Source organism: Carassius carassius, chromosome 9, assembly GCF_963082965.1.
Source record: "Carassius carassius chromosome 9, fCarCar2.1, whole genome shotgun sequence".
Lineage (NCBI taxonomy): Eukaryota > Metazoa > Chordata > Actinopteri > Cypriniformes > Cyprinidae > Carassius > Carassius carassius.
Window position 1 is genome coordinate 9,846,028 of NC_081763.1, and position 25,795 is coordinate 9,871,822.

Sequence of the window (25,795 nt, forward strand, 5' to 3'; positions counted from 1 at the left end):
CGCACAAGCACATTTTCACGTGCTTAAGAGCCTAATGATAGTAACACGCGCTCAGGAAGCGTGTTGACAAACGCGAAAGGAAACAAACAGCGCGGTGAAGGCGGCGAGCATCGCGTCGCAGCGCGGGTCACGTGACTCCCGCACGGGCCTGCTGTGTGTTGTGAGCGGACGGAGACGGAGGAAGAAACATGGCGGACACGAGCGATCTGAAGCGGCGCGCCGGGCGTTCGGTTTGAGCTTTCTCGCGTTAACCGAGACCGCGGCTCCGCGGGACTAGTGCATTCTTACCTGCGCGGGATCAACTTTGCAGTAGTGCCCGAAATTCCGGGTTTGGTGCGTGTAAAGTGCAGGCAAAACGCGAAACGGAGGAGAATAGATTTTTATCCATAATGAGGGGGAGACGAGGCAGGCCGCCCAAAGCGCAACTAACGCAGGAGCCCACGGCGGGGCCGGTGCGTGGTCTGAGACCCCGCCGGGGCTTGAGGGCGAAGCCAAAAGCGACCTGCGATGAGGATTATGTCACCCCTAAACGGGGCACCCATCATCATCCAACACGAGGCCGGAGGAAAGTGCGCTCCGCGGCATCCAGGGGCAGAGGAAGAGGCAGGGGGACGGCCAGGAGCAGGGGGCGGCGGAGCACCGCGAGCGGGGTGGTGTACGACGACCACGAGAGCGACGACGAGGACGAAGACGTGGTCAGTTTGAGATCGGAAGAGGAAGAATACACGGAGGAGCCTCTGACGGACGAAGAGGAGGAAGAAGAGGAGGAGGAGGAGGCCAACGACGAGTCCGACTACCTGGAGGAGCTGAACGATCTGGAGGAAGACGATGCCAGTTACTGCACGGAGAGCAGCCACGGCAGCAACGCAGGTAACGTTACGGTCGACTCAAGAGACCCCACGAGCGACTGACCCGCGAGGCGCGACGAGCGCGGAGTCCAGGCCGAATGAGCGCGCTTCTGTTGAGCAAAACACTCAAAATAGATCCCGGTGCTTCCTGAGCTGCCGAAGGCCGCGGGTTTAGCGGTTAGCTTGAGCGCGACAGGCGTTTATTGTGATAATCACATACACGGGACGTTATCAGCATAAAAACAGATTTAGAATTAAACACTGAACTTAAATATCGCATCTTCCCATTGTATAACAGTTAAGCCGTTTGTAATACATCATCAAAAAGTTCGCTTTATCTTTCAATTATGTATGTGCTAGCGTTAGCATCTTGGCGTATAAAATCAGACACATTCTGTAATATGTTTTAAACATCACTAAATCATTCCTTCTTGTTGTGTGATAACACTTTTATTAAGTTTAGACTTTAAAGAAAACGCTTTTTAGTTCACACGTGAGCACAGCGAAAGTTACGTACGTTCGTTAGCCCGTGATCTTGCTAATTGATTTCGAGTTGATAAGATAATTTATTAACAAAATGATCAGCATGTTCCACAGACTTTGATTAAAGTACGAGCAGATCTTATTTTCAATAGTCTCACTTACTCTCCAGCCTCATTTGCATGAGTCTGTGGCAGTCTGACTGGTGTTGTGGAGCACGTAGCCAAAGCTGAAGAGCAGCTAATGACAGGCAGCATGCGGCCGATTGTTTTGAAATCCAGCGCCAGCGCCGCTGCTCCTCACGCGGGGAGGAACTTTGATTTCGACCCGCGACTGTGTCAGGCTCGCATGTGACGTCATAGAGCCGCTTATGATGGAGCTTTTAGTGCTTGTCACGATTAATGACCCGTCTATGTAATTTAAATGTCTAAAATGTAATTTATTCCTGTGATAGTAAAGCTGAATTTCCAGCATGACTTCTGGAAGTGCCACATGATCCTTCAGAAATCAGTCTGATATGCTGATTTGATGCTCAAAAAAACATGTATCATCAGTGTTGAAAACCGTTTCAATTAAAACAAAACATTGATAATGACGAGATTTTTTTTTCTTGAGCTCAAATTAGGAATATTTTGAGGAAACTGACTTCAGAATTCTTTTTTTAGAATTTATTTTTATTCAAATTTATTTTTACAAAAAAATGTTTAGAATTTATTAATATATATATATATATATATATATATATATATATATATATATATTTTACAGCATTCTAAATGTCTTAGTGTTGCTTGTGATTAATTTAAATCAACACATTTATTTGTGGATGTACGGTTTGTCTGAATCAACAGTGTTTTTTTTCTGAAACTGGACATTTTATGCATGTATTATTGTATTCAATCATAAATCTAATAAACAGACACGCCATAACAACATTAGAGTTATTAGTATAATTGCAAATCGCATTGCATTATAAAATTGCATGGAGACTTTACTTTCCTTCTTAAAAAATGTAATGATGACTTTCTTCTGGGCAATCAAAACTGATTCTGACTCTTTCTGTTAGTAGGTCGTAAAAGACCAAGACCCAGGCGACCACCTTCTCCTATTCTGGAGCAGAAGGAGATTCCTCTTCTGGAGCTGCCCAGTTCCTCCGAGGACCTTCTCATTACCAACGAGCAGCTACTCAACGCTTCGGCTATTTACGAGGTCCTTCGCAGCTTCAGCACGGTCCTGCGTCTCTCTCTGTTCCGCTTCGAGGACTTCTGCGCTGCTCTGGTGGGACAGGAGCAGTGCACGCTGATGGCAGAGACGCACATCTGCCTCCTGAAGGCCATCTTAAGGGAGGAGGACACCTCCAACACCACTTTTGGACCGGCGGACCTCAAAGACAGCGTCAACTCCACGCTCTACTTCATCGACGGTATGACTTGGCCAGAAGTGGTGCGTGCGTATTGCGAAAGCGACCCCGAGTATCACCACGTGCTCTCTGACCTGGAGGGTGAAGACTATCCGTTTAGCCCTCTGGAGAACAAAGTCAAGGTCTTGCAGTTCCTAGTGGACCAATTCCTCACCACCAACCTGGCCCGCGAGGAGCTGATGTCCGAGGGGGTCATTCAGTATGATGACCACTGCCGGGTGTGCCACAGGCTTGGAGATCTCCTGTGCTGCGAGACCTGCTCGGCCGTGTATCACCTGGAGTGTGTCAAGCCTCCTCTGGAGGAGGTGCCCGAGGACGAGTGGCAGTGTGAGATCTGTGTGGCACACAACGTGCCCGGCGTGACAGACTGTCTGACCGAGTTCCAGAAGAGCCGGCCGTACATCCGGCAGGAGCCCATTGGTTACGACCGACATCAAAGAAAATACTGGTTTCTCAACAGGAGGATTATTGTGTGAGTTTTTGCATTGTATGAATGTAAAGATATGGTATAGCAAAAAAAAAATGCATCTCACTTTTCAAGCTAGGTTTTCATAAAAATATGGTTTAAAGTCCATAAAGGGGTCTGTATTAAATATATGTGACCTGTGCGTTTTGATCTGTTTCAGAGAGGAAGATGGTGAGGATGAAAATAAGCAGATCTGGTACTACAGCACTAAAGTCCAGCTGGCCGAGTTGTTGGAGGTTCTGGATAAAGAGTACTGGGAGAACGACCTGTGCTCTGTGCTGGAGGAGATGAGGGAGGAGATTCACTCTCACATGGACATTACTGAGGAGCTCACTAACAAGGCCCGGGGGAATAACAAGGCATACCTCACCGTTGCCAACGGTAAGAAAATACACATCATATAGCTCATCAATCAAATGCAGATTCCAAGATGGTAATAGAAAAAAAAAATGAATGCACATTCAACATTCAACGCAGTCTGTTTTTTTTTTTATCCTAATAAGCATGAAGCACTTTTTTTGGCAAATAATAATTTTAGATTTATTTTTGTAGCATTTACTTAAAATAAAATGCATTAAAGGTTTTTGTTTTTTTTTTGGTCGCAATTTTATGAAAGTATGAAATCAAGTTTATTATTTCTATTTATTTATTTTTTAATACAAAAATACATGCTGATATCCTGTACTTGTTTATTATATGCAGGTTTAATCTAATTCCATTTTAAACTGTTGTGTGAAGGCAGAAAATAATCTTCCTTATTTATTTTAATATGACCAGTGATAACCAATTAACATTATGCACCTCAGACGAGAAACTTTTTATGCGTTTTGACTGTTCGTTTACACGGAAATGGCATTTTGCGGACTGAACATGCATATTTTTAAAAACAGGTTTCAAAGAGCAAGTTTTGAAAATGTTGTGTATATGTGTAACTTTTTAAAAGCAAAAGGCAAAAACGTTTCAGTTTTTGACTACATCGTCATGTAAACGTAGCCTGAGTTTTTGCGTTTTTAAGCAGGCGATCATTCCTAATCTCTTACTAACTGAAGAACTTTTTTAAAGGACACACAGGTTGTGTAGACCTGTTGCAAATAAAGACTTCCAGTTCACAGATTTATTGTTAAAACAAGTTGTAAATGAAATTAATGTTCTATGCCTTCTTTTGATAACCAGAAAAATATGTAAATAAATACACAGCAGAATTTCTGAGGGGGAAAAAAACTCATAAGGCTACTCTAAGAAAAAAAGTGAATAAAATATTTTTTATGCATTCAAATAATTAGACATGTTAAAACACATAATTTGGCAACAAAAATATGGAGAGGCAAAAGACATCTCACACTGCCCTAAACATCAAATTTTTGTTATACTTTTAATAAATGTATAATGTTTCATGATTTTAATTAATTAGACATGCTTTTTGATTAATACAATTTAATAAAACTATTAAAAAGGAATCCAAAAAAAAAAAAACAGAATCCAGAAAAATTTATGTGGCATTTGAAAATAAAAAAAATAAAACAGAATTTGGGAAAAAATTAAGTTGATTTTATAGGGCCCTGTATACAGTAACTATATCTGACTCGAAAGTAGTTAATGTGATGGAGTATAGAATGATACATTTGGTTGTTACGCTAATCACTGTAAGGTGTCTTTCCGTTCAGCTATTTTTAGCAGTGCAAAAGCAGTTCCACCTGCACTACGGTGAGATTCATCTTGTGAAGTTTTTGTGGGAAAGTATTTATCAAGCTGCAGATGTTTCATGCATGCATTTTGCTTCCTGCATGTGAACTTTGATTCATGTGGTATTTTGAAATGCTAACTCGAGGCAAGCAAGTAGTTATTTTAAAACGTAATAACTTGTAAGCCACTGCATGTCAGTGAGTAAAGTGATAGTTCACCCAAAAATGAACATTTCGTCATCATTTACTACACCTCAAGTTATTCCAAACCCGTCTGAGTTCCCCTTTAACCAACTTAACGTGTGAGAGAAGGAAACGAGAATGATTTGTTTAGAGAAACAGGTTGGACAGCTGTTGTGGTGTTTCAGTATCTTGAGAGTATTCTTCTGTCCATTTCCTCCAGATGTGATCCTGGACCGTCTGAAGACCAAGCAGGAGGCGGAGCTTGAGGAGGTGAAGCGACGGGCCGCAGAGGAGGCTGAGAGGGCCAGACAGGAATCAAAACCTGTGGCTGGTGAAGCAGCTGCAGCCGATCAGATGAACTCGAACGGATCATGTCCACAACAAGACTCCAGTAACGGCAATGCAACGAATGAGCAGACTTCTGCAGATGGTGAGAGAGATTCCTGGATCTATTAGCCATATTCCATGATATTTCATGTGATTCTGGTCTGTTTAATTAATATTGTGTACATTTTTGTGCACATCATCTTCAGTATAGTGTAAAATGTTGTAATGTAGGGATGTAATGAGCCAGTTGAAAATCAGTACAAATCTTTGATGATTCAAATCAGTTGAGATTTTAAACGAATACATTTGCGGATGAGCGTTTATGTGAATGTATCTCTGAGGGGAACTGGCTGTCTTTAGAAAAGTTTAGATGATATTTTCTTTTCATCTTGTCTTTGTGTAATGCATATTAATGTAGTGTTCATTGTTGCGCTGCTTTGTTTATGGCGGTAACCAATGAAACGCTGTATCACTGCTGTTCTATGAGCACCACCTGCTGTCAGAGAGTGAATCTGCGTCTCATTCAGATCGTCTGTTTCGGTTTCGTGCAGATGTTTTATGTAGTTTAGTTTCACAAAACTAAAGTCAGAGCATTCTGTTTTTGTTTTAAAATTTAGATTTAATTTAGATTTAAAAACTGAAAAAAAACTCATGCTGGATGTATTCAGCATGATTCAAATGCAGTGGTTGCCTCTAATTTTGAATGGAAAGAGCACAGGTAGCCTTCGTTTATATTCTTTTTTTTATTACATTTGGTGTTTGTTTTAAAATTTCAATGTAGTTTTGTTATTTGACATTTCTGTTTCACAAAGAAAGTTGTTCACTGATAAGCTGCGCAAAATATGCACAAAATATGATTGTGGTTTTGCACAGCTTGTCAGTGAACAACGACTCTGTGTAGTAAATGCAGCTCCATGTGAAACCACGCAGGGAGTGATTTACCGATTACAGAACCGCCTTAACTGACAAGATGCGCATTGAACATCGCATGCGATTTATCATGCAGCCCTACAAAGAAATGTGCAGCATTTTGTCCAAGCAATAATAAAAGAACAACTTTTCATTTATAATTCTCTCTTTCAAAGACCTCTTGTATGTGTGCCTGCTTTGCTACAGAAAGTTTTTCTTCAACATTATTTGAATACTTGTAGTATATGTGGTAATCTTAGCTCCTCTCAAACACAGCTACGACCCTCATCATTTGTATTTGAAACTACAACCAAATCATTGCATCTCTCATCTGTTAGTGTTAAAACACTGAACGCAGACATTTGTCCATTCATATTTCAGCCTCAGTCTCCGCTGTCCCAACTGGTGAGGTGGGCAGTGCTGATGTTCCTGAGCTCGCTGCATCCATAACGATTAAATCTGACTCCCAGAATCCCACGGGAAATACCGTGACACTGTCTTCCAGTGGAGAGGAGAAAGGGGAAGGGACTGAAGAGGTGAAAGAGTTGTCAGGTAAAACGACGGCTTTTCACACGGTTCAAGTCACACGCTGTTTGTTACATTAAGTAACATGAGCAGTTTTTTTTATTTTTTATAAAAGATTATCTTTTGGTTTCACCGTATGCAAAAATAGTGTATGTGTTGTGGGAGTCTTCTACTCTCAACACGGCCAAAGTGTCACACATTACTAATGTATGTAATATATCTTCTGTCACTGTGTGTCCGTAAGGTAAAAGCTCAGAGTCTGCCGGTCACGGAGAAGGAGATTCTGTACTAGAAACTGAACCTGCACAAACAGCGGATGAGAACAGCTGCAGCAGTCATTTCTCCATCTCTGAATGCCTGCGAGGTCCAGAAGAGCCTGATCTGGTGGACCGGTCCTCACAGTCTTCTCTCAACAGCCAGGACGATACAGGTGTCTATGCACCCACATACACACCCATAACATGATTCTTTACGTTTGTTCATATTGTACACTTATTCATGTTAACTTTTTAATCTTAGGTGAGGGTAAAGCTAATGGAGATAGCGGAAAAACAGGATCGTCGCGCATGATTACACGACTACGAAACCCTGATAGCAAGCTAAGCCAACGCAAGGTCATGCAGGACAAAGATGGCAGCTCTCAAGATGGTAGCAGAGCACTTAAAGAGGTGGGACTTTATACTTTTGGTCATTAGTGGTGTTTGCTGAGGAATGAATCAATGTTCCTGTTGCTCATATTAAGCAAAAAAGATAACAGAGGTCTTGCTGTGAAATATATTGCACTGTAAAATTATGTGTGTGTTTCTTTTCAGACTCCTTCACTGTCATCCTTCGGCTCCTTTAAGAGAGATTCAAACAAGAGCAGTGGCTTTTTCAAACTGGGCCAAGAGGGTAAATTTCGTGTCTACCACAATCAGTACAGCACTAACACACTTGCACTGAACAAGCACCAACACCGTGAGGACCACGACAAACGCAGACACCTCTCACACAAGTTTTGCATGACCCCTGCTGGTGAGTTCAAGTGGAACGGATCGCTGTATGGCTCCAAAGCCCTGACTGTGTCCACACTGAGATTAACCATCATCCAGCTGGAGAACAATATCCCTGCGCCGTTCTTGCATCCCAACTGGGCGTCACACAGGTAAAAGTCTGACATGTGCCAGTAGGACTTTTATTTTTAGTTTCCGTAAGCAGTGTTTATCCATGTCATCCTGTAACCTTTTCCATTGCTGTAGGTCAAACTGGATAAAGGCTGTCCAGATGTGCAGCAAGGCGAGAGAGTTTGCTTTAGCTTTGGCCATTCTGGAGTGTGCAATCAAACCAGTGGTCATGCTCCCTATGTGGAAGGATTCTCTGGGTCACACAAGGTCAGTTTAAGTATGGATATTAATCTTTTTTTATGCTTCGAAAAAAAAGTGATGCAACGAAGATGAGCAGAGTTTAAATGTATGCAAAGAAATTCAATATTCAGACTGCCAGTAGGATTACAGACAGTGAAGCTCACATGATCTGATGCCACAGCTGTTTTACAAGTCTTTCTATAAAAGCAGCCATTAAAGTCTCTAATGGTATAAAATGGTTAGAATGAATATAAAAAATCATAAGTAATATTTGAAGGTCATACAAACCAGATAGATACGTAGATTAGTAGATTAAAGTGTGTATGTGATAAAATTGTAACTGAGTTGAAAATCATCTGAGCTATTTGTCTGTGGGATTTTTGAGATCTGCAACTGAATAAATCAAAGCATCGTGCCGAGTCTAGTGGATTGCAAGTTTTAGGAGTTGTTATAGTCGCAGGATTTCACTAGAAGTTTGTAGGATCTTGGCCTTGTTTGATATTCTGCAAAGGAAAAATTTCAGTTCGGTAAGAAAGTCATAATAACCCAAGTCATGTCTGGGCTGTGTTTGGTGGGTATAGCTTGAAAGCTTAAGAAGGATTTACTGTCAGAAAGAGCTTAGGGATTTAAAAAGAGAGAAAAAAGAATCCTACAGCCACAATTTTTACAATAGCAGTATGTTGGCTTTGTTAAGCCTACGTAATTGTCATTTGCAGTTTATTGTCAGGGAAATGACATTGTTGCTTCTAAATATGAAAGCATTTGTGTACTTGAACAAATTTCATGCTTGGGGCTTTACGAAAAAGTACAATGGGACCTTTATGTCCCAGTTTTGGTGAGCTTTGTTTTTTTTTTGTTCTTCGTCTTTCCACAGGCTTCATCGCATGACCTCTGTGGAGCGGGAAGAGAAGGAGAAGGTGAAAAAGAGAGAGAAGAAACTAGAAGATGAAGAGACTATGCAGCAGGCCACATGGGTGAAGTACACTTTCCCCATCAAACACCAGGTACGTCTGAACACTTGGCAGATGAGTGTTTCATTTGAACATTTTAGGAAATCACATCAGCTCCAGCCGTCTAGCTGGAAGCATTCAGTAACTGTCTAAACTTCTTCTGTAGGTGTGGAAGCAGAAGGGTGAGGAGTACAGAGTAACTGGGTATGGAGGCTGGAGCTGGGAGAGTAAGACGCATGTCCATCGCTTTGTCCCAAAGCTACCTGGAAACACCAATGTCAATTACCGGAAAGCACTTGAGGGTATGTTGTGTGCTCATATATAATTCTACAAAATGTAATCTGGAACAAAGAAGAGTCTTCCATTGGCAGAATTTCTCTCATACAATTCTTTTTTTAGCAGCTAAAAAGGGAAAGGACAATCAGGCAGTTCTCCCAGAAACTTCAGTTAAAACAGAAGAAATTTCATCTCAAAATGTGCCTGAAAAGAATGACGCCCAGGACATGTCACTGGATCCTTCTGAAGAAAAGCTACCTGTGGAGAAAGATCCCGGGTTAAAAGATGAAGAACCAAATGAAGAAAAAGAGAATGAAACGGCTGAAAAAAAGTGTGCTGAGAAAAATGAATCTGTGGAAGAAATGGATACCAGCACCTCTAACTCTGTGAATGATGAAGCAGGTATTTGCAAAGTTTAATATTCACTGTGCTTTAACCCATTCCAAGAACAGAAGTATATCAGAAATGATATAGCATGTATTGTAAAAAAAATAGTTCTCTTGTAGAAAATAGTTGCTAACGTGTCTCTGTTTTACATATTTGCAGCTAACATCACAAATCCTTTGAAAGGAGAGCCTTCTAGTTCTCTGAATCAACCCCAGCAATCCTTCTGGCATGATGTTGTGAATGTCAGTGAAGGCTTCTTGCTACGCACAGCATACAAGAAATTGAAGACATCAAAACTTGATGGCCTTTTGGAGAGACGGGTCAAACAGTTCACTGTAGAAGAGAAGCAGAGGCATGAGAAACTCAAGCAGGCCAGCAATTCAAAACCCTTGACTGAAGAGATAAAGGAAAACAAGGAGACAACCTTTGCTGCTGAAGACCAAAAGGTCAAGATTGAAGGAACTATCTCTGAAACACCAAAGTCTAGACAGACAGAGGGGGTAGCATGTCTAGCGATCCAAGAAAAAGACAATGTGGTCAAAAAGCTTGACTTTAACCAAGAGGATGAGCAGGTGAAGACAAACATTTCAGGACAGAAGAACATCCTGGATATCAGATTAAGTGACTCGTGTGACTTAGCCCCTAAAGAACATCAGCAGAAGTCTCCAGAGCCAGAACCTAAGACTACCAGTAGGGTGGCAATGTCTGAGCTTAATGGAAACTCACAAAGTCTGGATCAAAGCTTGAACGCTAAACCTGATAAAACGGTTACAGAAACTACATGTCCGTCTGAAGACTCTGAGAGAAAGGACATCATTGAAAACAATGAGAACGATCAAGACGTAAAGAGAACAGGGCCTGTGCAAGTAAATGGGAAGGATGGTCTTGTTGACACACAATGCAAGAATTTGACTGATAATGTTAACACAAAGGAGCTGACCAATACCGTTGGGGTGGAAATTAAAGCAATATCACCAAAGGAACCAGTGAAGTCACTAATGAATGGTGACGCCACTCAAGAGTGTCTTAAAGAATGGACTAATAGCACGCTTCCTCAGGTGAATTCGGATGAGGAGAAAGGACTTACCAAGCTTGACCCAGATTGTCCACCACCTCAGAAAGTGGCTAAGTTGGAAAACAACATCGAAGGACCTGTAGACTCCTCGGTTGGTTCCTCTGTACCCAAACCGTCTTCTTTAGCTTCCGAGCCAAATGCAAGATCCGAGGTGCCTAGTCATAGCTCAAAGGTGGAGCCGATGCAAGTTGAGGAGGCAAAGCCTCCGGTTCCTTCACCTGTCCCTTCAGCTGAAGAGTCCAGCTTAAGCAGTGACCTCACTGAAAACAGCAACAGCGTTAGTGAGATTATGACCGTCATTACTCAAGTCACCACAACTACAACCACAGTGTCCACAGAGTCTCGCATGGTGTTGACCTCACGTGACAGTCTTGCTTCCAGTAACCAGATCAGTACATCTATACCAGCAGATTCTAAGGTGGAGTCTACCAGCTCTGTTTCGACACTCTCCACTAAATCTACCACTACTGTTACCAAGGTTATGAACTCATCCCAGGAAGCTACTCTAACAAAAGAGTGCAAAGCCACTGTCACGAAAACACTGATCGATTCTATGTCTGGTCCTAGTGGTTCCACTGTAAAATCTATGACAGTGAGTCAAGAATATTCCACCAGGGACAGGGTACGACTGTTAAAGTTCTCTTGTACCAAGAAAACAAGGTCCGGGACGGCCTTGCCTTCGTACCGCAAGTTTGTGACCAAGAGTAGCAAGAAGAGTATCTTCGTTCTTCCAAATGACGAGCTGAAGAAACTCGCAAGGCGCGGTGGCATCCGTGAAGTTCCTATCTTTAATTATAACGCCAAGCCAGCTTTAGACATCTGGCCCTACCCATCCCCACGACCAACATTTGGGATCACATGGAGGTCTATATGTTCTTGTTTTTTTCCTCTGATCTTTGTCATCTCTTTTAAACGTTGTCTTTCTGAAAACATCACTATTATTATGGCTTATACTTGGGGTTAGAGCATTGGGATGTCCATTCCTGCTCCTGGATGGCCACCTTTCAGCAACATTTAGCTCTAGCCCTAACCAAACACACCTGAACCGACTAATCAAGGTCTTTAGGGTCACTAGAAACTTTTAAGCAGGTGTGTTGGAGCTAAATCTCGAAATTGGCCCTTTAGGAGCAGGATTGGACATTAGGATAGAAATTTGAACAAGCCCCTAAATTTAAGTATTAACTGTTATGCAAAAACATAACTTCAAAACTTTGTGTCTTGTTAAATAGACGTGTGCCATCACTTTCTATGCAGTCATTCACTTATGATTTTGCCTGGTTTATGATCAAACTGATCGTAGCATGTCCTGACTTGTAACTTAAAACAAGAATATCATAGAGGTTGGCTCTTTTGACTTGGACCAGTGAGCAGCCGCCTCCCAGTCTCCTAGCAACCATCGAGAACATCCTAGCATTGATGTAGCAATGCGTTAAATTATATCAAAAATCTTGGCAACCCCCTAGCACTTTCAGTGGCAGATTCACCTTGAAGAACCACTCTCTTTTTGTTCAGAGAATGTAGTAATCTAGTTTAACATATGTTAGTTTCCTTAAGGGTCTTTGAAGCGCTTTCCTGTTTTATTATTATGTTCTTGGTCCCAATTACTGGTATTGTCTATTCTCAGTGTTACTTTGGTGTCCAGAAAAAAATAGGGGTATTGATGCTAGCAGCCTTTTCTTAAGAATAGTAATAGTTTGCATGAATGCTTAGTTCTTTTAAACCTGGTTTGTAATGCTAATGAGCTGGAGGTTCTGTCATACAGGTATCGACTCCAAACGGTGAGATCTTTGGCTGGCGTGAGCTTAATGCTACGGCTGCTTTGGGCCTGTCTCAGATGGGACGATATGTCTGTCAAACCCTCACCCACAGGAGGAACAACACGAACAGGTTGGCACTTAACTGCTTGTCACATGTCACTTTATCATTTGGTGCTAAGCACTCAACCTTTTTTGTGTAACATAACAGAGACATCTGACACCGATATCACCACCACTGAGATCATCAAGCGGAGAGATGTTGGTCCTTATGGTATTCGTTCTGAGTATTGTATCAGGAAGATCATTTGTCCCCTTGGGGTGCCTGAGACTCCCAAAGGTAAAGCTGACTCAAAGAGTCCCTATGCCTGACAACCGATTAGTGCTTGTTTTTAAGACATTGAAAGTCTTCTATCTTGCCAGCCTTGATTGACCAGAAACACACTGATATTTGATCTGTCCATCATTCCTTTGAGCAGAAACTCCCACTCCACAAAGAAAAGGCCTTCGTTCAAGTGCTCTGAGGCCAAAGAAGCCAGAGCCAGCTAAGCAGACTGGGCCTGTTGTGATCGAAACCTGGGTGGCCGAGGAAGACTTGGAACTCTGGGAGATTCGAGCCTTTACCGAAAGGTGGTAATTACCTCTTTGTTTGTGAATTTACAAACCCTAAAACCAAATTTACTGATTCCTTCTGTCAAAAACTCCATCAATGCTTTCTCTGCAGTGAGATGAAGGGGGGTTGTAGATGAGACATGAATATATGCATATATTAGCTTATTTATTTTAAATATATTTTATGTTTCCCAACGGTCAGTGTGTCTCAGTTTTCTATGTTTTATTTGATCATTCGTATTCTTTTAAAGATTTTAAAACCTTCTGACTTCACAGGGTTGAGAGGGAAAAGGTGCAAGCAGCTGACCCAACTAAGGTTAGTGTGCAGAAGAAAGCAGAGGAAGTCAAGGCCCAATTGGAAGCTCAGCTAAAGCAGCAGAGATTGGCAGCCCAGCAGGTGGGAATGTAGACATGTGCCCACCTGGGGCGCCCCTTTTTATTAACCTGGGGCACAATATTCAATGAAATGGGTGTTCTTCCCAGTGGGCCTTATGATTTATTTATTCATTTTCATTTAATCATCATTTCACTCTTAATTTGGTTGGGTAAATTCATATAATTGAATGATCTTGATTTTAATTTTAACTTTATCTTGTGCCTTGTATCTTTGTTTATACTGTGAACTGTTCAATGACTATATTGCAGAAACGGCTGGAACAGCAGAAACCTAGCAGCACCAGCAACACGTCCACCTTGACCAACACGCCTACAACCCCTGGGACCACTACTCAAAAGGTGGTGGTGGGCTCGATTAGCGGTCAGGTAACTTCAGCGCCAAAAGTGGTTATGACCACCAAGTTGGGCCCTCCAGTGACATTCCAGCAAAACAAGAACTTCCAGCAGTCCTTTGCTTCCTGGGTCAAGCAGGGCCAACAAGGCAACTCAGGTCAGTCTATATAATGTTATGAGGAGGCATGGTTAATGTTGCTTGATGGCCTTTAATTGTAGAGGTTGTTGTTTGTTTGTTTGTTTTTGTGTTTTTCGCACGTCGGTGTATTCGGTTGGAAATTAGCTCCATTTTTTTCTGCCGTCCTGTTATGTTTTTTTTTTTTTTTGGTAAGTGTATTTGTGATGGTGTTTTTTTTAGTGCTTGACATCGTTCCGTAGTCCGTGGCGTACTTGGATTCAACCGCTGCTGTATTTCTTTATTGAGATGTGTATGTTAGGGTGGTGATCAGACCTGTGTCTTGCAGTCTCTACCAGTTCGGTTGTGACTGTGGCGGCGAGTAGCGCCACCGCGTCTGGGCAAACGTTCCACATCACTGCTGCTGCGGGGTCGATGGCCGGCAGCGTCATCGCTGCTAAACTACCTGTTCCAGCCAACAGCAAGATAGTCACAGTAAACGTGCCAACCACTCAAGGAGGTACGGCAGGCCTCCAACATCCATTGGCATGTGATTTTGCTTTAAGTTAGGCCTGCCTGCACGCAGAGATACAAAATATTGACTTGATTTTTTACTTCGTTTCAAATGATGAACAACATATTGTGAGCATCACTTAATACAGCCTGTTAGTTGTGTAAAAGGGTGTTCAGAGTGACAGCAGTTCGCTGCAACACTGCAATCGAAAGGCATTTAATTTCGATGAGAGGTGGTGGTTTAATCAAACATTCAGTTTAAATTGCTGTCATTGTGAACATCCACTAAAGTTTGGTACAATCTTTGTGTTTTACGGCTTTAATATTTTGAATTTAATTCAGTTGATTATCGTTGTTGAATACAAAAGATTACTGTATTTTTTTAAATGCTAAATTGTTTTGCTGCTACATTTACATTTAATCATTTTAGCCGATGCTTTGGACAAAAGCAACTTACAAATGAAAAGAGCAAATAGAAGCAATTCACACCAATAGGAAGGCAACAGTATACAAGTGCTGTAACAAGTCTCAGTTAATCTAGCACAGCACACATACAACCCCCCACCAAAAAAAGAGAAAATAGAATAAGAAAATCATTATAAAGGCAAGTGCTGATGATAAAGAAGTATCTGTAGACGTTTTTTGAAGATGGCTCTGTTTGTCTCACATTTAACTTACATTTTCCAGCATGGATGCATAAATAGTTTAAAAGTGACAGTAAAGACATTTCTAATAATATGCAGTAGAATTTATATTTATATATTTATCAAAGACTATATTAAAATGAAAAACGTTTTATTTCACAATATTGCTGTATTTCAGATCAAATAAATGCAGCCTTGGTGAACTTTCGAGACTTGTTTTCGAAAACATTTATTTATTTTTTGTAAATCTTACCAACTCGAACTTTTGACCAGCTATGTATCTACGTAATGCAGCATTCTTGGAGAAAACTAAATCCACTCATGGTCTCGGCAGGCTTGGTGCAGGTACAGCAGAAGGTGGTGGGCATCATTCCATCAAGCACAGCGGGCACCGCACAGTCCTTCCCTGCATTCCAGCCCCGTGCGGCCACCGTCAACATCAGACCCAACACAGCCACCTCCACGCAGCAGGCATGAGCTCTCAGTAAAATAATCCACTCTGGGGAAACTCAACGTTTTTTATTCCTGCAATAATGTTGTATGTTATGGTGTATGCCCAGGTCCTTACGACTGGAAGTGCTCTCCGACCAGGGATGACTGTGATACGCTCTCCTCTGCAACAGACCACCGCCCTGGGCAAGACCATCATCCGCACGCCCCTGATGGTTCAGCAAGGTATTCTCAACCAGGTTTCATCCTGGAAGTGAAATGATTATTCATTTTTTACATTTAATTCATTACATTTAATAAACCATTTATTCAATAGTATAATAGAGACAGGAAATGATAGACTCCCATTCAGTTAGTGGTCATTGTTTAAAAGATACAATTAAAGGTCTGTAATATTACTGATTTATCTGTGCAGCCGCTGTTGGATAAGAACACAATTTGAATCGTTTTGAGCTGAATAATAACACTAACTTTGCAGCATCAACATTATTATTGAACTGAAGTGAATCAGCATTGAACTGTCTTGAGCTGAAGCTGAATAATGTCACTATTGTCTGCCATAAAGCTGCTTATAGCTGAATTGAACTTTGCAATACTGACAATAACTGAACTTTAACAACACTGAACTGAATACAACCGAATAATGACACTATTGTCTTCTGTAGAGCTGTTTTATAGCCGAAAATTAAGTTTTTTTCATAATTGATCAACTTTGCAACTGATAGTTAGTGAGCTGTTTATTTCGTAATTGATGAATTTAAACATTTACACCTGTTCGTTACTGAAGCAATCTGTATTGCAAAAGTGCTGTATAATAAATGGGACTTTATTTGATTATACACACATATTTGACTGCATAATGCTACAGTTGTGATGTGCATATATAAATATACCACATTGTTAGAGTGTAAATGTGATTTATATCACACAGGTCAAGCACAACAGACAGTGCAAACAAGTTCAGGCGCTCAGGTGGTGGGTACTCCTCGCCTTTCCTCCCCAAACCAAGGCCAGACCCCACAGACAGCCTCTTCTCCCCGACCACAGCAGGGGCAGGTCAAACTCACTCTGGCCCAGCTCACACAGCTCACTCAGGGGGCTCAGGTTTGTACCAGTTTTAAGTCAGCTTGTTTTAATGTTCTCATTACTGCAGAAAATAAGCTCTGTGACCGACAAAGGTTTTAATGATTCATACACGTTTGGTTCATCATTCTTCACTCATTAACAACTTTTATGAATTCTTAAGCCCAAATACATTCGTCAGGATTAAAAAGCTGTATGTGGTATAATTGATGCATTTTATGTTGTAGAATAAAACCTGAAAATATTTTGAGCTTGTGTTAACCACAGACATTTTGCAAGCATTAAAAAGCAGCTTTGTGTTGTCGTTTAGGCCACACAGGTGATTGGTTAAAGTTAATATTGAAATAAACTCCCTCTTTCATTGTCCAGGGAGGGAACCAGGGCTTGACGGTTGTGATCCAGGGGCAAGGTCAGACCACCGGGCAGCTGCAGGTCATTCCTCAGGGGGTCACGGTCATTCCGGGGCCGGGTCAGCAGCTCATGCAGGCAGCCATGCCCAATGGCCAAGTCCAGCGGTTCCTGTTCACACCAATGGCCCCTGCACCTGTGTCTGCCCCCGCTGCCCCCTCTACAACAACCTCATCAGGCGTCCCAGCCACAGCTGCACCCGCTGCTGCCACCAGCACACCTCCAGCACACATTCAGCCAGGTCACTGTTTACTAGACACTTCATTCACACAAGCATCAGTGTGGAATATTGGCCAGCAATGTAACTTCTTAAGCCAGAAAAATGCAGATGCTGATTTACATAATCTCCCCCCAAAAAACGCATTAAATACACATGAGTGGATCTCAGAAGATATATGGAAAGAACCAGATTTAACTTACTAAAATCCATTTCATGTCTCGCGTATCCAAACAATCAGTGTTTTAGCTGAGGAAATATGACAATAAAACAGCTTGCTGTAAACAATGTCTCGTAATCACATAATTTTATTATATATATGAAATACTGCTGTCATTTTAAGACCTAATACACAGATCTAATATTCTGATACATATGCATTTTCTTTCTTAACGGATTACCTTCACTTAAGACATAACTGTCTATTTTAGAGTATACTCACTACGATGGGTGTTTTGATATAAACCTTTGGTTTCTACTTGCACTTGAGCAAATAAATACACACAAAATTAATATTTAAGATCATTAATGCAGTCCTTATTGTTTTGCTCTGTTGTTTAGACCTACCAGTTTAAATTTGTTGCCTGTTTCTGTGTATTATTGCTATTCCAATACATTTTCTCTTCTCTCTTTAGCTGCTCGTCTAGCTCCTCTGCCCCAGCCGCTGACCTCACTTCCTCCCACATCATCTGTCCCTCCATCACTGCCGGCTCAGCAAGCCCCCACCCCAGTCCCAAACACAGCTGTTCCCCAACCGATTCCATCAGTTCAGCCCCATCCACCCGTACAACTCCGACCTCAACCCCAGGTCCCTCCTCAGACTTCAGTCCCGCCTCCTACACCTGTCCCCACCCACCAAATAGCTCAGGTGACGGCCAGCGCACCTCTACAACAGGTCACCACCCTCCCCATCGCCCAGACCACCGTTACCAAAGTCCAGTCCCAGATCCAGCTTCCCCCTCAGCTCCTGAGCGTCCCCGGGCTCCAGCAGCAGGTCATCTCACACATCCAGAGTCAGGTCGCCGCCCAAATTCAGGCTCAGGTCCAGCAGGTCGGGACCACGGCCGGGATGCCCCAGCAGATCAAACTGCAGCTGCCCTTTCAGATCCAGCAGCAGGGCGGAGGGCAAGACCAGGCACATCAGATCCAGAATCTGGTGACCATCCAGACGGCCAGCGTACAGGAGCAGCTCCAGCGCATCCAGCAGCTCTGCGAACAGCAGCAGCAGAAGAAGAAACAGCAGGAGGCTAAGAGAGAGCAGACCCAGCAGCACGTCAGCCAGAGTGATCTGATACAGAAACAGGTCAGGACCCAGATCTGTGACTCCAGAATCATTTAGTTGGAGTTTAAGAAACATGGGATATTGTGTGAACCTTAGGTTACTTTCACACAGCAGCGATATACGATTGGTCATGATGGCAGTGTTAAGAATGGCTCTGTTCAAAATGATTTTGATCAATCAAATTTTAAGAGTGAGTTCAGCTTGTCTGTCACTGTTGTTTGAGGCATTACTCATTAGATGTATATGCATGTGTGAATGAATACACTGCATTGAGCTGTAGTTCTTCAAACACATGAACGTGTCGTCAAAATCCAATTTTGATCAACCTTTATTTCTTATGTATTGATTTGTTAGTACATAATCCAATTTAAATGCATATGTGTTTGTATTATAAATAAGATATATTTTTAAAAAATTAAAGTTTACCCTGTGATGCAAACCAGTATCTGAGATACCAAATGGATTTGGAACTTCAAGTCCTGTCCTACTTGATTCCCCACGAAATAAATACATTTACTGGGGAAACATGACATTACAGTAGAAACTATCTAGACTGATGGCGTTTCATGTTGTTTTAAAATGTTCCATCTTTATGGAGCATTAACATGTTAAACACTCGCTTTTTCCCACTTAGGTGGCTCAGAAGCAGAATGTGGTCATAGAACAGTTGAAACAGAAGAAAACCATGACTCCTGCTGAAAGAGAAGAGAACCAGAGGTAAATACTTTCTAGATGTTGTCCATCTCCCTTTTTTCCACTGTCCAAGTGACTTTTAGTGCTAAAAATTCACTCACTTTAAATGGCAACTAACATGAAGTATTATTTAGGCTTATTGTATTTGTGACGCGTGCACCGCAGATAAACCATAAGCAACTGAAGCCGTGTTCATGGAAGTCTCACTTAAGAATAGACTGGCTTTAATCAGCCCAATCCATTGTGTTTGGTCTGTCTGGGCAGGATGATCGTCTGTAACCAGGTGATGAAGTTCATCCTGGATAAAATCGATAAGGACGAGAGGCAGGCGGCCAAAAAGAAGAAACGGGAGGAGTCTGTGGAGCAAAAGCGCAGCAAGCAGAACGCCAGCAAGCTGTCGGCTCTGCTCTTCAAACACAAAGAGCAGCTCAAGGCTGATATCCTGAAGAAAAGAGCTCTGCTTGATAAAGAACTACAGCTGCAAGTGCAGGTGAGAGGAACAGGAAGTGCGCTAACTTCATCAAATGGATCTGATTTTCACTGATCTGAGATGTTTTTTTTTGTAGGATGTGTATACTATTTTTAACAAAATAAATTATTACGAATTAATAAATTCAGTTAAGTCATATGCATATGCTTTATATAATAACCAAATTTCATTTACAAATTAATAAATACAGCCGATAATAAGAAATGTTTCTTGAGCAGCATGTCAGAATGATTTCTGAAGGATCATGTGACACTGAAGACTGGAGCAATGATGCTGCAAATTCAGCTTTACATCACAGAAATAAATAACATTTTAAAATATTTTCAAATAGAAAAAAGTTGTAATAAATTGTAATAATATTTCAGAATATTACTGTTATTACTGGATTTTTGATCAAATAACTGAATCCTCGGTGGCATAAGAGACTTCTTTCAAGGACATTTAAAGCTTTTGACAGGTAGCGTATGTTCACGTTCAGTAATTAAGGAGTGTTTTCCCCATTTATGACAATCTTAGCAGTGGGAATCTGGCAAAAGCAACGAATGATTTCATTTCTCACCCAGATCTCAGCTTTATTCACACACACACACACACACACACACACACACACACACTATTAACACCACAGCAGACTTGGCAAATAGACAGCAGACGCTACATTGTGCTACAATGCTGAGTCATTTACATGTTTCCTTTCACTGTAGGAGGAGTTGAAGCGCGATCTCATTAAACTGCGGCGGGAGAAGGAGAAAGCTCAGGCTGCGGCTGCACAAGCTGCAGCGGCTGCCGCGGCCGCCAGCACACGTGGGCACAGCGGTCTCTCCTCGTACACGGCCACGTCCCCCTCCTCCACACACAAACGCAAGCGGGACGAGGAGAGAGACGCCTCCAAGTCCAAACGCAAAAAGATGATCTCCACTACCTCAAAAGACAGCAAGAGGGACATCAAGTTATACTGCATCTGCAAGACGCCCTACGATGAGTCCAAGTAAGACAATTATATTGGCCTGCAATTTTAAGGGGTTATCAGATGGGTTTTTGTTTCAGTTAGCTATTTTTTCTTTTCTTTTTTTTTTTCAAATATATATATATGTATATATATATATGTGTGTGTGTGTGTGTGTGTGTGTGTGTGTTTTAAATCACATCATTTTGAATCTCAAATTTCTGCCTTGAAAAATATAAACACATAATTAGATTTTAAAAGGAAACAATATACCCATTTGTCAGTTGTGTGCGTGATTTGTTAGATCATTTATTTTATTAATTTATTTTATTATTATTAATATTGATCATTTATTTATTTATTACACTATGTGGAGTATTTACATCACAAGTTCAATTTTTTGGCATAAAAAATATAAATATACATGAAGTTTATATATATATATATATATATATATATATATATATATATATATATATATATATGGATGTATGGTGTTATTTCCCTGTCAAATGTCGAGAGCGCATTATTGTAGCGCGAAAGTACATTAATATAATGCGCAAGCGCGAATCTCTCTGCTCGCGCACGGGAACTGGGCGCGCGCTCTCAGATACACGTTGCTCTTGTAAGAATTTTCTCTGGGCTCGCTCAGAGAGTATGCCTGAACTTAAAACGTGTTCATACACGCTTACTTTAAGCGAAGAGGAGAGATTCGCTGTTGCACTGAACACGTTTTAAGTGCAGGCATACTCTCTGAGCGAGCCCAGAGAAACTTCTTACAAGAGCAACGTGTATCTGTTCTGTGTATTTTGTTTCTGAGCCTCAAACAGTTGAACACTAAATAAAAGCATTTGGCTTAATTTAAATTTAAATCATACTACTTTTGCTGAAGCCGTAAAAATATGCATATGATTTTTTGTGAAAGACGTGATGTCTAAGAACATGTTGCTGCAGGTTCTACATCGGTTGTGACCTCTGCTCTAACTGGTATCATGGAGAGTGTGTGGGCATCACTGAGAAAGAGGCCAAGAAGATGGATGACTACATCTGTTCAGAATGTAAACGAGCTCAGGAGGGAAGCACAGAGGAGCTCTACTGCATCTGCAGAACTCCCTACGACGAGTCCCAGTAATCACATACCTGCAGTCTCACCACACGGCTTTCAAGAGCTGCATGACGAAGCAGAGTTTCTCATATGATTCATCTGCTTCTCAGGTTCTACATCGGTTGTGATCGCTGTCAGAACTGGTACCACGGGCGCTGTGTGGGCATCCTACAGAGCGAAGCCACACATATCGACGAGTACGTGTGCCCGCAGTGTCAGTCTACAGAGGATGCCATGACGGTCCTGACGCCGCTCACAGATAAAGACTACGAGGGGCTGAAGCGGATCCTGCGCTCCTTACAGGTTCGGATGGCAGCTTCTCAAGGCTGTTTGGAATTTTAGTGCAAAATTGTTTGATTGGTTGATTTTAACCCTTCATTTTGTTTGGTTATAGTCATAAAAAAGGCAAGCAATTGTCTGGTTGTAATGAACTTGACCTCTAAGCTGCTTTACAGAAAACCCTTGTATGGTATTGCACACTATTTAAATCACAGTTCACCCAAAAATGACAAATCTGTCAGCGTTTACTAACCTTCAAGACCATATGAGTGTCTTTCTTCTGTGGAACATATATTTTGAAGATATTTCAGTTCCCATCAGTTCAAAAAATGTAATGGAAAGCAATAGGAACGGAATCTTATAATCATTTTATATGTTTTATGTATGTTAGTCCCATAAAATGGCGTGGCCATTCCTGGAACCAGTGGATCCAAATGATGCTCCAGATTATTATGGGATCATCAAGGAACCGATGGGTAAGAGTGCTTGTTCTTCTCTTTTGTATGACCAGAATTATTTTGTGACTCGTATAATATTCTATTTGGTTATATGTACATTTCTGTTTAAGTTTTAAGGTAATTCTTAAACTGTTAATATACTATTTTAGATTATTTTTTATAAATAATTAGCATTTTGTCTGTGTTTTAGTAATGATTTTCCTCATTTTCTGCTTCCCTTGTGTGGCTGTTATCTGCAGACCTTTCTACAATGGAGGAGAGGATACAGAAACGCTTTTACAGCAAACTCACAGAGTTCGTAGCGGACATGACCAAAATCTTTGACAACTGCCGCTACTACAATCCCAGCGACTCACCTTTTTACCAGTGTGCGGAGTTCCTGGAGTCTTTCTTTGTACAGAAACTCAAAGCTTTCAAAGCAAGCAGGTAACGTCTGCTCACACGCATATCATTTAGGATGGTTTTTAGGATATTTAAGGATTAGTTCACCCAAAAAATTTAATTTCATTCACTTACCCTCATGTTGTTACAAACCGATATCAATTTAAGACCAAAACAGATGCAGATTATGTTTTAAGTGTCTCGTAACCGATATCCTTAATTGATTTGAGTTTTTCCTTCTCTATTTTTTTTTTATTAATTAAAAACATTCATTCATATTTATTTAAAATGTTAACCTAAATATTTTGAGTAATTACAAATGTCGTAAATATCGATTTTAAAAAATGGTCAAACCGATATTTCGGTTTACATAAAAGGGTATAACAGTGGTTCTATCACAGGTATGATTTCTTTTTAGCCATAGTGTTAGTTTTTTGTACTAAATTTGTCTGTGTTGTACTGTTTAGTTTGCTCTTGTGTTGATTTCACAAGTTCCATTAGTCTTTTTCATTGCATTGGCTTACACACATCCAGTTTTGTTTTGTATCTGCTTGTCTTCATGTCCATTGTTTTCACACTATGAATGTTTCTGCTTTAAATATATTTTTTAATTCAGAGGCAATTTAGTTTAGTTATCTAACCTTAGATTTCTCTTGCTGGCATTTCATCCTCTTGTTCCTGTCCTTATTTCATGACTGTATGCTAATAACATAACTGTTTGTGTTTCATGCATGTCATTCATTCAGTCCATTATCCTTTCTTGCAGATTATCATAAGTCATAGTGGCTGAAGGGGCGGAGTCATTCTGTATTAGAGAATCATGGAACTTGCTGTTTTATTAACAGTGGAAGCTGATGTACATTTAAGTCAAATGAGTAAAACTGTTTGGAGAACCTGTCAATAAAAGCAAGCCAAGACTCCAGTGAAGCCTTTGACAATCGGCAGCCATGTTGAACACACAGAAATCAAGGGAAATGCTGTCTGTGCATTTATGATCCTGTAATTTTTTTTATTTTTTTTACCCATTACGTTTGCTGATCACATGATGTTATTTATGATGTTTACATGAATGCATGATCATATTTATCACATGGATTGGCTGATTAAAGGCATTTTAAGACTTCTGTTCGTTTTTTTTTTTTTTTTTGTAATGTGCTTAATGTTTGTTTCAGCTGGTTCGCTGATCTGTCCAAGTTTTCATTGAGAGGACTAATGAATTTGCTGAAAATTTGTGCAACTTTATAACTTGCGCAGTTTCGGTTGGCTTGAATATGTAGCAAAATAAAGAGTTTTAAATCCTTTTATTAGGATTTCAATGTTGAAATAAAGGACCATGCTTTAAAAAAAAAAAGTTTAATTTGTTTTTAATTTCTTTTCAATTTGGAATTGAAACCAGCACCATATAAATGACTGAAGGCATTCCCGTTGTATTATGCCAACATGGCTGCCATTCCTTTAACCCCTGAGGCTATTTTTCCTCTGTGCTGTAGATTCAATTGTCCACATTTATTTGTGAATGTTCAATAAAACCAAAGGGCTTTTAATCTCATTCTCTCTGTATTCTCTAGGTCTCATAACAACAAACTACAGTCATCAGCCTCGTAGAATACAACCACATGCTATTCTAAATAAACATTGAACATTTAATTCAAGATGGAGCTCTATGCCAGTTAGCCAGCATCGCACATAGCCACAGCGTTTGGTGGGATATTGGACGTGAAAGCTGTGGGTTTGGATCAAGAATGGACGGTTTACATTTTTGGTTGTTGAAACAATGAGTTTAGACTGGGATGCTCTCCTATTGGATTTATTTGAGGATTAAATGCCTACAAAAAAAAGTTTTGTGCGTTTTTAAAACCCTCCGGGATCATGTTCCCATTTTCCAGGACAGCAGGAGTCTATCATGGGTGCACCTGTTGTTTTTTTCCCCCTTTATATGATTCAGCATACTACTTCAGAAGTGGAATGGGGACGCAATCTGCTAACTGGTTTTTAAGCAATGGGGTTGATCAAGGTACCTAAACTAAGAACGTGTTGCATCGAGGGCTGATGAAAGTACTAGTCAAGAAAGTATCCTGTTTGTATAACTTGTCTTCTTTTTTTTTATTACAACTGAAGAAATATTGATGTATATGAAACGAATAAATGGAGGGGACAGGATTCTCTCTTCTACATTAAGATGTTTCTATATTCTCTTCATTTGAAAACGTTTAGACCCCTAAACAATCTGGCAGTTCAGATTAAAAAAATAATAATCCTACTGGATTTCTTTTTTAAGATGGTGTATTTCTAGATACATAAATGATCTAACACGATTCTTAATGTTTTGTCTAGATTTTGGTGTTAAAAGGCACAAAATGAACCACATATTTTCTCATGATTATAGTTAAGGATATTCTAATTACAGTACCTTTTTTTGTGTGTTATATTTTTAAAGTGCACTTTTCCCATCTTACAGAATTTGTATGGCAATAACCATGTTTTGTTCCTATCTCTGATCTTAATAGAATTACAATACTTCTATAAAGACTTATTTCTCTTATTTGTTTGTATATTTTGGATCATTTGTTTCAAACATAGAATCCTATGCTTATACACGTATGATCTTCAAATCGTAGTCTAATGAATTGATTTAATGAATTAAAAGTTTCATTTACAACTGGCAAGTTGTGTGTTACCATTAACTGGTTTCTGAGTCGCTTTGACTATCAAACAAATAATTGCCTATTATAAAAATTATAATTACGCCAAAGAAGGGTTGTTTA

General features: G+C 40.6%; 1 protein-coding gene across 1 annotated transcript; it reads left to right on the plus strand.

Annotated features, from left to right (window-relative positions):
* The first annotated feature begins 93 nt into the window (after positions 1–93).
* Positions 94–25,208, plus strand: bptf (bromodomain PHD finger transcription factor). Its single transcript, XM_059557659.1, has 32 exons — positions 94–870; positions 2,395–3,220; positions 3,375–3,595; positions 5,300–5,509; positions 6,697–6,867; positions 7,085–7,270; positions 7,360–7,508; positions 7,653–7,984; positions 8,079–8,210; positions 9,058–9,187; positions 9,300–9,435; positions 9,533–9,811; positions 9,956–11,735; positions 12,634–12,758; positions 12,837–12,965; positions 13,105–13,255; positions 13,514–13,634; positions 13,883–14,123; positions 14,431–14,601; positions 15,573–15,709; positions 15,799–15,913; positions 16,620–16,792; positions 17,141–17,420; positions 18,032–18,699; positions 19,313–19,395; positions 19,636–19,861; positions 20,566–20,849; positions 21,762–21,935; positions 22,023–22,215; positions 22,583–22,667; positions 22,889–23,075; positions 24,599–25,208. The coding sequence occupies exons 1-32, from the start codon at positions 390–392 to the stop codon at positions 24,633–24,635; spliced, it is 8,613 nt and encodes a 2,870-aa protein (XP_059413642.1). The 5' UTR covers positions 94–389; the 3' UTR covers positions 24,636–25,208.
* The last annotated feature ends 587 nt before the right edge of the window (positions 25,209–25,795 follow it).

Coding starts and splice junctions, on each gene's coding strand:
- bptf (XM_059557659.1), top strand. CDS start 390: ATGAGGGGGAGACGAGGCAGGCCGCCCAAAGCGCAACTAACGCAGGAG. Junction 3,596..5,299: donor ATACCTCACCGTTGCCAACG/GTAAGAAAATAC, acceptor CATTTCCTCCAG/ATGTGATCCTGGACCGTCTG. Junction 22,668..22,888: donor GATCATCAAGGAACCGATGG/GTAAGAGTGCTT, acceptor TGTTATCTGCAG/ACCTTTCTACAATGGAGGAG.